Source organism: Arvicanthis niloticus, chromosome 7 (genome assembly GCF_011762505.2).
Source record: "Arvicanthis niloticus isolate mArvNil1 chromosome 7, mArvNil1.pat.X, whole genome shotgun sequence".
Lineage (NCBI taxonomy): Eukaryota > Metazoa > Chordata > Mammalia > Rodentia > Muridae > Arvicanthis > Arvicanthis niloticus.
In genome coordinates, this window is record NC_047664.1 from 86,077,972 (window position 1) to 86,090,620 (window position 12,649).

General features: G+C 39.0%; 1 protein-coding gene across 1 annotated transcript in view; it reads right to left on the reverse strand.

Annotated features, from left to right (window-relative positions):
• Window positions 1-12,649, reverse strand: part of LOC117712428 (transmembrane protease serine 11F-like) — a 79,302-nt gene that overhangs the window by 26,618 nt on the left and 40,035 nt on the right. Inside the window, exon 3 of the mRNA XM_076937714.1 lies at window positions 5,559-5,746. Coding sequence (XP_076793829.1) covers window positions 5,559-5,746 — 188 coding nt within the window. The remainder of the gene's footprint in view (window positions 1-5,558; window positions 5,747-12,649) is intronic.

The window sequence follows — 12,649 nt, forward strand, 5'->3', positions numbered from 1 at the left end:
CAGTACATTCTGGGGCTTGGGGTCCTTCCTTTGTTCTCCATCTTGCATCCTTCTAACTAAAAGAGCTGTAACAATAAAAGACGCTGTCAGAAGAATCTTGAGTGTGACGTGCTCCTTATCAGCGAGGTAGCGTGTCACATATCTATGGAGTCTGGAATCAGCCAGACAAAGAGTCACAACAAGACAACACGCTTTCTCTGACTCTAAAACCCTTACACTTTTTAAACAGTGTACTGTAATTAAACCATGTACAAAACAAAATCATGTTTATTATTTTGAAATTATAATTATATTATTTCCTTCTTCCCTTTTTCTTCCTTCAAACATCACATATATACACCCTTGCTCTCTTTCAAATTCATGGGTACACACACACACACACACACATATGCACACACCCAGACATGCATACACATTCATAAATGCATAAATACAACCTGCTTAGTCCATATAATGTTACCAGTATGCATATGTTTTCAGGACTGACGTTTATTACTAGGTAACCAATTGGTGTGCTCCTCCCTGGGGAGACTATTTTTTTCCACAGTCTACATTCCTAATTTGCCAGAAATTCTTTCTCTAGTGTTGCCTGTAGGGTACAACTATCCCTTGGAATGTTTAGAGGTAAAGATGATTGTAATAAAGACGTAAATCTTTATTAAAGACTCTGTAAGACATTCTATATTGCATAATAATATATAATGTATATACTATATATACATATATACATATACACACACATACACACACATCCTGTATAGTATACACAAATACTACACTGATCCTGAGCTTGTCTGTACCTATTCTGGTAATTTCAGCAATGAGGAAGTTGAACATAAAAAGGACTTTACCCAAGCTAGTGGGCCTGAGATTAAAACCATGGCACATCTGTCTCTATATTTTATATTTATATATTCAGAAAACACTACTACATCCATGGAAGCAGAGTTGGTCCTGCACAGTGAGAAAACAAGTGGGCTATCCCAAAGCAGATGAACTAGTTATAGCTTCAAGAAACTAAGTTTTAAAATAGTTTCAAAAATTAGGTTTCACAAAAATGCAGTTTTACAAATGACACCCTTTACATTTTTATATAACATTAAGATTCAAGAGGTTTCCCACACACACACACCTTGGGACACCTTGTTAGCTTTTTGGTGTCTGTGGTTGGTAGCATGATTATCCTATACTTTATGACTAATGTCTACTTACAAGAGGGTGAATGGAGGGAGAAGACTGGGTCGTCGAGGGGTGTGAGGAGGAGACAAGGGGATGGGTGGGGCAGGAAGAAATGAGAGTATTGGGAGATACAACTGGATGGGGGTGCATCTCTGAGATGAGCTAAAAAATCCCAGGAATCTATAAGGGTTGCCCTAAAACTTCTAGCAATGGGGGCTATGGAGCCTGAACCAGCCATCTCCTATAACTAGACAAGGATTCCAATGGTGGGATGAGGACACCAATTGTCTTAGTCAGGGTTTCTACTCCTGCACAAAACAACATGACCAAGAAGCAAGTTGTGGAGGAAAGGGTTTATTTAGCTCACACTTCCACATTGTTGTTCATCACCAAAGGAAGTCAGGACAGGAACTTACACAGAGCAAGAACTTGGAGGCAGGAGCTGATGCAGAGGTCATGAAGGGGTGCTGCTTACTGGCTTGCTTTCCCTGGCTTGCTCAGCTCTTTCTTTCTTTCTTTCTTTCTTTCTTTCTTTCTTTCTTTCTTTCTTTCTTTTTCTTTCTTTCTTTCTTTTTCTTTCTTTCTTTATTTTATTTACATTTCAGATGTTAGCCCCTTACCCCATTTCCCTCCCACCCAGAAACCCCCATCCCATCCCCCCTCCTCCTGCTTTCATGAGGATGTGCCCCCACCCTCCCACCTACTCCCACCTCCCCACCCTCGAATTCCCCCATACTGGATGTCCAGCCTTCATGTGACCAAAAGTCTCCTCTCCCACCTATGCTCAACAAGGTCATCCTCTTCTACATATACAGCTGGAGCCATAGGTCCCTCCCTATGTGCTCCCAGGCTGGTGGATTAGTCCCTGGGAGCTCTGGTTGGTTGGTATTGTTTCTCTCCCCATGGGGCCACAAACCCTTTCAGCTCCTTCAGTTTTTTCGCTAACTCCTCCATTGGGAACCCCTTGATCAGTTCAATGGTTAGCTGTGAGCATCTGCCTCTGTATATGTCAGGCTCTGGAAAACCTCTAAGGAGACAGCTGCATGCTAACAGAAGCCCGATGTAGCTTGCTTTCTTATAGAACCCAGGGCTACCAGCCCAGGGATGGCACTACTCACAATGGGCTAGATGAAGTGCCTAACAGTGGGGAGAGAGAACTCAAAGAGTCCACCTCTGATAGAAAGACAGGGCATCAAGTGGAGGGATGGTGTTGCCATCCCACAGTCAGAACCTTGACCCAGAATTGTTCTGCCTGAAAGAACTGCAGAGAAAAAATTGGAGAAAAGACTGAGGGAGAGGTGGTCCAGTGACCGGCCCAACTTGGGATCCATCTCAAGGAGAGTCTCCAAGACCTGACACTATTGGTGATGCTATGGTGTGCTTACAAACAGGAGCCTGGCAGGGCTGTCCTCTGAGAGGCCCAACAGCTAACTGAGACAGATGTAGATTCTTACACCCAACCAATGGACTGAAATTGAGGACCTCTGTGGTTGAATTAGGGAAAGACTGGAAGAAGGTGAGGACAACCCCATAGGAAGACCAGCAGTTTTAACTAACCTGGACCCACACACACACATCTTTCAGACAGTGAGCCACCAACGGCAGCATACAGTAACTCATCTAAGCCCCGCCCCCACCAACACACACACATACACACACACACACACATGCACGCACGCACGCGCACACACACACACACATATACATACATACAAAGCAGAGAACTGCTTGGTCTGGCCTCAGAGGGAAAAGATGTACCTAACCCTTGAGAGAGTTGAGGCCCCAGGGAGTAGGGAGGCCTCAGGTAAAGGGGGGAGGGTGACCTTAATACTTGCCTGTAATTAAAATGGTATAAATGCAAAAGGGAGGAGGGGCGATGGGATAGGGGATTTCTAAGGAGGGGAAATGAGGAACGGGGATGGCATCTGAAATGTAAATAAATAAAATATTTAATAAAAGAAAAAGAATATAAAAATAAAAGTGATAGAAAGAATGAAAGCTATAACAAAATAAATAAAAATAAAGAAAATGAGATAAAAATTTTAAACCGACACTTAATAATAGGAAACATAAATGACCTACTCTCCTCAACAGTTCTCAACATCATTACTGACCATGCAAACGCAATTAAAATTGAAATGGGAACACAGATGCTACCTGAACCAAATTAACTATTATGAAAGGGCATGGAAATGCTAATGCTGTTGATGGCTTGTGACAGTGATAATTGACATGCAGAAGAAATAAAGATAAGCAGCTAATTTGAAAAAAAAAAAAAGACAATGATTCTCCTTAGCCCAGGGCTTATACAGATAGAGAATTTTACATCTTCATGTTTCCTAGGCCAACCCTTGTATAGGTCACATGTATACTAAAATATATGCATACAATACATAGCGACTGATAATCTTTTAGCATCTACAAATTCCAGTAATCCCCATGTCCACAAATATGTGAAAAAGCAAGTAAATTTGGGTAGATACGTAAATATAAGACAATAGAAGTTTGTTTTTTATATAGTTCTGGAAGTCTCATGCCAGTTGGTAGGTTTAAAAATCTCCATGTAGTGGAGTTTACTCCTTCTGGGAAAATCTGTGCCTTGTCATTTCCTAGAGTGACCTCATCCTTTGTTCCTGTCACCTGACACATTCCCCCATTCTTTTTCAGTGTCTTCTCTCCTTCAACCTCCCTCCCCACCCCGTTTCTTGGAGGGATCCTTGCAATTGTGTTTAGGGGCCATATAGAAAATCTATAATAATATCTCCATCTCAACATGATTAGTGATGACCAGCAGGTCTCTTCTGCTGTGTAACATCACAAATTCTGAAGATTTGGGTGTGAACCTCTTTGGATGAATGCCTATCCCAACCATTATGATAGTTTATTTAAAATACTTCTAGATATTATTTTTATTATCCCTTCCCTGTTTCTTCCTTAAACCCCTGTACCACTGGGATGTGTGGGCTCTTTTGTATTTATTTGCTGTCTTTAAGATATAGTCTCATTGTACAGCACATGCTGACTGGGAATTTGGTGTGTGGTCCAGGTTGGCTTTGTGAGTCTTCTGAATCAGCCTTCTGGATTCTGAAACTACAGGCATAGAAAGGTATTTTAAACATAAACATACTTTACTAACTTTTAGCCCACAATGTCAACAAGAAAGATAAAATGGAAGGTGATTTGATTTGGGTTTGTCAAAGAAATAAATATATTAATAAGCCAATAAAAATAGCTGGAAATTTTGGATATTTTTCATTTTTCTTTATACATTGTTCAGTTGTGATATTTGTTGTGACTGGTGGGAGTTCTTAAATTTTTTTTTAAATTATACTTATTTATGTCTACAAATATGCAAAGACAAAAGACAGTGGACGTAGCTGTGTGTATTTGACTTATCTGTGACACTAACCATTTTTACATACAGATAGAAATTAGTTCTGAGGTTTATGTTTCCACCAGTCATGAAATAATTTGAATTTCCTATAGATAAAATGCTGGATTTGACTTTTTAAAGGTTTTTTTTTGGGGGGGGGGTAACTTTGTTCTCATCCCTTCCTTTCCCCCTTTCTTTTCCATTCTTCTAACCTACCTCTCTCCCCCACCCCACCCCCAACTCTCTGTCTCTCTCTGTCTTTGTCTCTCTATATTTCTTTGAGGCATTGAGGATTTGAATCCTCATCCTAAGACCTGCCAGGCAATTGCTCTTGTACTGAACAACAAACACCCTCAGCGTTCTTTACTTCTTAAGCTTTGAGTCAGGTTGTCTTCTTGACCAAGCTGACCTTGATCTCACTTTATAACCCAGAAGGTCTTGAACTTGTCACTTTCCTGCTTTTCTGAATATCTGGGATACCAGCTAGCTCCACTGAGACAGCTATCAAAAGCTTGTAGGTGTGGTTTATTAATATATTGATTCTGTGAAGAGCAAGCAAGCACATAAGTTGATATCATTTGTTTTTATTATGGATATATATATATATATCCATAATATATATATATTCTTTGTGTCTCATTTACATGTGCCTACCAGTGTGGTGCCAATTTAAAATTTTATTATTTAGAAATGTGTAATGAAGCCGGGCAGTGGTGGTGCACACCTTTAATTTCAGCACTTGGGAGGCAGAGGCAGGTGGATTTCTGAGTTCGAGGCCAGCCTGGTCTGCCGAGTGAGTTCCAGGACAGCCAAGGCTACACAGAGAAACCCTGTCTTGGAAAAAAAAAAAAAAAAAGAAATGTGTAATGCAAACTTTCTATTCTGAGCACAGAAACTATACTTTTATGTCACTAAAACATTATATTTACCATTTAATGTCATCAAAATGTCCAATTTCAAGCAACACAGTGCACTTATACAATAGAAATGTGACCTGGATACTAACCTTCAACAACGAAATGAGTGACAATGCCAATTGAGATTCCTATGATTGCCACAATTGCCAATGTGAACAGAGCTAGTCGTATAGGGTCCCAAAATTGTTGTTGTCTTCTTCGTATAGGGTCCCAAAATTGTTCTTGTCCTCTTTGATATTCAATTCGTGGGTATTCAGTTTCTGAAAATTCAACTGGTCTGTGATAACAGAACAAAATATAACAACAGTTCAATAGATTCACTCGTGTGTTCTGATGTTTGCTCCTTTGCCAAATAATTTTGTATTGCTAAGTCACACTGGGTTACTTGACTCTCAACAAAAACACTGTAGTGTGCAGCTGTATCTTATAAAAGATAATCTTTAATTGGGGCTGCTTACTGGTTCAGAGGCTCAGTCCATTATCATGATTCCAGGCAGCTAGGAGGATGGTCTCCCAGCCTGTCCCCATAGTAACACACTTCCTTCAACAAGGCCACACCTACTCTAACAAGACCACACCTCCTAATAGTATCACTCCGAGGGTAAAACATATTCAAATCAACATACTAGTAAATTTTCATTCCTCAAAATTTTAATCATGTAACCTAAACTGGGCACACCAGCACAGCTCTTTAATCCCAGAACTCTCAAGGCATTGTCAGGGATCAACTTGTAGGTTGGAATATCTGTGGCTTGAAGGCAGCCTTGCCTACATTGCAAGTTCAGAGTTCAGTCAGGCTATGTAGTGCGTGCCTGCCTCAATAAAGAGTGAAGAAACACACACACACACACACACACACACACACACACACACACAAAATAGTGTAGACTTTGTAATAAAAATCTCTCAGATACTTGGTCCCATGAAGGATGAACACCTAGTGGAGGGGGGGATTGAAGGGGGGGAGGTGGAAGTGGGGGGTAGGTGGGGGCACATCCTCATAGAAGCTTGAGGAGGGGGTTAAGATAGGAGGTTCCTGGGTGGTGGGGGGAAGGGGGGAAGGGGATAAAATCTGAAATGTAAATAAAATATCCAATAAAATAAATTTTTAAAAAAATCTCCCGGATCCCTTCAAAGGTTAGTTGCTTTTTTAAAAACTTTTTAAATTATGCTACAACAACTTAGCTCCATGTCTTTCTCCTCTACTAAAGTACAAGTATCCTCAAGGCAGAGTACATATTAAAGCTGAGAAGTTGGTCTTTTCCTGTCTGCCTTCAGAACAAGATGTTGAACTCTCAGTCCCTCCAGCAACATGCCTGTCTGCCTGGCTGCCTGATCACTGTCATGCTTCCTGCCATGATGGTAATGGACTGAACCTCAGAACCAGTAAGCCAGCCCCAATTAAATGTTATCTTTTATAAGAGTTGCCTTGGTCATGGTGTTTCTTTACAGCAATGGAAACTGTAAGACAACTAGATGTGAAAGAAAGAAAGAAAGAAAGAAAGAAAGAAAGAAAGAAAGAAAGAAAGAAAGAAAGACAGAAAGAAAGAATGTGATTAGGACTATCTTGTACCTCACTGGTACAATTAGGAATAAGTATGTTCTAATTGTATTTTGAGAGAAAAGTTTTACTTTAACAGGAAGAGTGATATGTAGGAGGAGCTAAGTGGGAAGGAGTATTGAGAGGAAGAGATGGAGTAAGGAGAGAAGATGAAGGAGAGGAGAAGCTAGGTGATGAGAGGGGGCATGGAGGCAGATGTTCACATGTCTCCACCAGTCAAAGATAGTTTTTATATCTAGGTTGGGTATTGGGTTACGCTTCTGATTGAGCATTATCAAACTTATAAATCCTTGATTAACATTTAAAAATTATATAAAAGCAAAAAGAAAAGGGGGGCATGGGACAGAGGTTTTCTAGGGAGGGGAAATGGGGAAAGGGGATGGCATCTTAAATGTAAATAAAATATAAAATAAAATTTAAAAAAAAAACAAAAAAAAATAATAAAAAACCAAAAAAAAAAACCAAAAAAATAAATTAAAAAAAGAGAAAATGTGAAAAAGAGAAACTAAAAGGTAAGATGTGAGAAAGCACTCTACTAATAATTAGTATCAGAATTAAAAATATAAATAAAATTGGACTTTTGCACTAAAGAATATGTGGATTATGAAGTGTATGCAGACAGGAAGCCTTTTCCAATACTACAGTACTAAAGGAGGACACAGTAGAATAGGTTGCAGTAAACTTATGAATATTTATAATTTCAAGGAGAGGTGGAAATTTTTCTGCAGGATCTGGGCAGCCAGAATTTTAATCAGTTCATGAATATAGGATAAATCACACAGGTATGAGTAGGAATAGGGATTAGGCAAGGCATGGACAGGTATATCAGGAGAGAGGTCACGTTGAAGATCCAAGAGCAAGATGTCATATGCCTGAATTGAGGTTGCAGCGTGGGATGAAAAGAAAAACATAAATCCAGCTCTAATCCTTGAGCCTCACTGAGTGATCAATTGGGCGTGGGACAAAGAAATGATTGTCAGCTCACTTGTGTGGATGTCCAGGCAAATTCTTGTCCTTCTAGGAAAGAGGAGGACAATTAAGGAAAAAGAAAGTGCTTCCAATTAGGTATCAATGAAACTACTACAAGGCTGAGGCTGAGGCAGCTGGAAACAACACACACCTTAATTTTTCTTGTGTCACCAAAGCCTATTTATATGATTCCAATGGAAGCAACTCTTACAGTTGAAGCTGGTGTAGTTTGCACCACCCAGAAGAAAAAGTCCCACGTTCCCATGAGCACTGCTTTTCTTCTCACCCATACACAACTTATTTCCAAAGACTATGACAGTAAGTATTCTTGCTTATTTATTTTGTGTATTACCTAGTGTTATCATTCATTTGTAATTTTAGTCCCCCTCTCTCCATGTTGTCTTGATTTCTTTCCTACAGCTTGACCCTTTCTAAAATCATGAATGAGAATCAAGTTTTACCAAATCCAGTGTGATGATAGATAAACAACACATCATAAGATGCACCATGAAAAGATGTCTCTTTTCTTCTTCTTTCTTCTTCTTCTTCTTCTTCTTCTTCTTCTTCTTCTTCTTCTTCTTCTTCTTCTTCTTCTTCTTCTTCTTCTTCTTCTTTTCTTCTCCTCCTTCTCCTTCTTCTTCTCCTCCTTCTCCTCCTCCTCTTCCTCCTCCTCTTCCTTCTTCATCTTCTCTTCTTCATCTTCTTTTTCTATCACAGCCATATTTAATTTTGAAACAAATTTTAATTTCTATCTTCAACTACTTATTTTCAATCTGATAAGACTCCTGATAAATTTCTGTCTCATGAGACTTGAAGTTTTACCTAAGATGTCTGCACTGTGAAATACAACCTGCAGCAACAGCAGGCATATACAACCCAATCAGTTAGCAAGTAATGACCATCGTCTTATAGTTTTGATGCAAATTTCTTCCTCAAGTGGTTCACATGCTGAAGACATGGACCCCAGATGGTGGTGCTGAGAGATAAATGAACCAAGAAGATGCTAAGTTATCAGTGGGATGAAGTTTTAATGACTTCCCATTGTATAATTCATTAGGGAATGGGACTGGTCAGAGGAAGTAAATCACTGGAGGTGGGAGTATGTATTTATTTGAAGGGTCTATCCTGTCCCTGGCCACTTTCTGTCTGTTTTCTGGAGCCCATGACGAAAAAAAAAAAAAAAAAAAAAAACTATGTTTACCATGCCATTCAGCCACAATCCTCATGATCACCACACTCTAAGAACAAGGGAACAAGTCCCCTATGGATAGACACCTCTGAAACCATGAGTCAATGGAAATCTTTCTTCCTATGAGTTGGCTACTCCAGGCATTTTATCATATAGACAAAAACTAGAATATTCCAAGTAAGGAAAAAGTTCATAAAAATCCAGCAAAGTATTCAGAAGCCTATAAATTACTGTTTTGGGTAAGCTGCTATAACATAGTTGAGGGGACCATGATAGAAAAAACCTTATTCAAAACATTCACAAGTATGTAATATACTTTGTTAATTTGTTTACCTTATTTTATTTTTAATTTATTGTTTGCTGTCTTGATACAAGGTCCTGTTGCATTGTCTAGACTGTTCTAGAACTCAATATAGAGCCCAAACTAGCCTTAAATTTATGAAAATTGTCCTGTTTTAGGCTCCCAAGTTTTACTATTACAGACGTGAGCCACCACTCCCATCAGCTGCGTAGGATATATTTATTGGTTAGTAGTCCTTCTAGGTAGTCAGTGACTAGGCTGTTTTGTCTCATGGCGCTTAATTTTTCAGGTCTTTGTGTATTCTCTGTATTAATCCTCTGTCAGATGTGTGGGAAGCAAATGTTTTGTTTTGTGTGTTATGTGCATTTTATGTATACAAATAGTTCAAGTTTTTATAAAGCTCATTTTATTTTGATGTTATTTAAATCCCTAGGACCTTTAAATATTTCTATTAGTTTTCTAGACTTGAGCATGAAATTCACACATATGAGTTTGATGCAAATAGAAAAACCTTGTGATTTTTATAGGACTCTTTGTTAGCCCTGCTTTAAGGAAAAGAATTAAGTATGTTTGTTCTCTAACTTTCTTAGGGGACATATTGTTTGGTTTTCTTTCATTTTCTTTATGTTAAAGTTAAATGGAGACAAAAACAAGGAAGTATATAAATTGATAGAGAAGGAAACACTCCACTATCTCAACCATCTACTGGGTATTAAATAGAAAAGAATATCTTCCAAATTGGCCTTTTTATTTTTTACTTTTCAAAATAGTTTACATTTTAATTAAATTTTTAATTGAATAGAATTACACCACTTTACCCCTAACCTTTTTTTCTTCCAGCTCTTCCCAGGTGTCTTACCTCCAACTTTTTTTATGCTCTCAAATTGATAACCTCTTTTTATTTGATCATTATTGTTACATATACACGTATGTATATGCAAATATATAAATTTATATGCAAATATATAAAATCTTTACACAATAGGAACAAACAGGAGCACTGAGTTTATTTCTCCTTTGCTATGATCATTTCCCTAGTTAATTTTAGACATTTTTTCAATGTTTTGTTCTGCTTATGATTTCATCTTTTGATGTAATTCTTCGCATGATCCAAGAGGTAAAGGAAAGACTACTACCATATTTTGTTTAATGTAATCTGTATGTTGGTATAAAGATTTTCAGAGTTGATTACTTAAGTTATTTTTTATTTTCAGCTTATGTTAATTATTGGTTTGGATTTATTAAATAAAGAACACATATCAGAAACATCTGTTACTTTTTACTGCCCATTTTTCATTCTAGTTTAGCTGACTATTGCTCAGTTTTTCTGTAAATCTAAAATAAAATCTTAATTGTGGTGAAGGTAATAAGTGTCAAACACTTAAAACTAAAAATAAGTCTTCTTAGTTTACAAACTTGGGTTTTTATTCTGGCTTCATCTGTTCACACTTTAATTTGGCAAGAAAAAGGCAGCTTTGTGACTCTTAAGATGTGGTGTATGCCATCTACTATGTTCTAAAGTCCTTAGCATTGCTGATTCTATTAAATAAAACACAGATATAACCCCTTGGACCTATGCATAGAAATAAAACATGAATAGCTATTGTAGTAAAGTACATAGAGAAAACAGTGTTTAAAAGGGCAGAAAGCTTAGCACTAGAAACCCAGCCTTCAAGTCTTCATTTCAACTTGGATTGGCTCTGTCCTAGCTATACCTCAAAGTGATTGTCTGAGAATCCCTTATCTAAATAATTAGCGTGGTTTTGTATCCCTCAACTCTTAAGGTTGTTGTGAGGATTAACTCCCTTAATAATTTCATAATTGATTTTCCTTTCATTTAATTGACTGAGCATTTCGTGGATGTACACAATGAGTTTTAACCAAATCTGTCCCCCATTTTTCTTCCACTTTCTTCCCAATCTTCCCACAACTGTTCTCTCCTTCCCAACTTCATCTTCTCTGCATCTTAGTCGCACTGAGTCTACTTGGTGTTGTCTGTTTTGTATGGTTTGGGACTATGTAGTTGAGCATGGGGAGCCTTTCAGAGACCGCATTCCTAAAGAAAATGTACTCACCACTCCTAGCACTCCTATTGACCAGTTGTCAATAACTCCTCAAATAGGGGTGCACTTCCTAACCACCCCTTCCATCCTTAGATGTCACATAGATCTTGTGCATACTGCTACACCTGCTGCGTTCATATGTACGACTCTACTGTCACATCCAGAAAATATTGTGGCCCTCTAATATTGGGGAGTCTTCCCTTATGACAATATTACACCCCAAACTGACAAATGGCTGGTAACCAAATGGCTGGTAACCTGGACATTCACAAAGGGATTAGCATGGCTGTGAGTTAGCCCAACGACGGGATTATTATAGGTCCACTTCCCAGGGGCCCACCCAATGCAGCCGGAAAGGAGTGCGTGGTGCTGGGAGTGAGTGCAGCCTACATAGCCTAAGACAGGGTCCTCACCCTCCTTTCGCCCACCTCGGGGTCCCTTGACGTTGCCCATCATCAACAGCCTAAAGCCTTCGACCATCAACGTGACTTGTCTCACATCAGTGTCTTGGGGTTATGAACTTGTCCAAGATCCCCCCATAATTAGACCTCCAAATTCTAAAAATTCACATAGGTGGGGTTGATCACAAGACACCCTCACCATCTAAACAGAGAAGGGGGAGATGTCAGAAGCCAGGACCCTCGCCTCTTACCCTTACCCCCTACCTCTCCCCACCTGCACAATGTCCCCTGCAGCTTCATCCTGCCTGGCAACCACAAGATTCTGCTTGGCAGCTGCAGGTTGAGTCAAAACAGCATACCGTGTCTTCTGGGAAAAGCAGTGTACCATATCTTCTGAGAGAAGCATGTAGACCACAAAATGTTTCAGGGCACAGGCCAAGAAGATTCTATAATTTTCCATCACCTGGCCCCTCTTACCCCCTCCCCTTGTAAAATGTATTATAAAAAGGCGCTTCACGCCCAAATATACGACTCTTGACAAACATTTACTTCCTTGAGTCCTTTCTCTCTCTCGCCCGTTCTTTTTTCAGGATGTGGTCCTCCTTGCCCCCACGAATTACTAGGCCCGCGGGTCGGGTCAATAATGTCTTTGGAAGAGCTCTTTCTGTGATGAACAGTATTTCAAAGCAATAAATA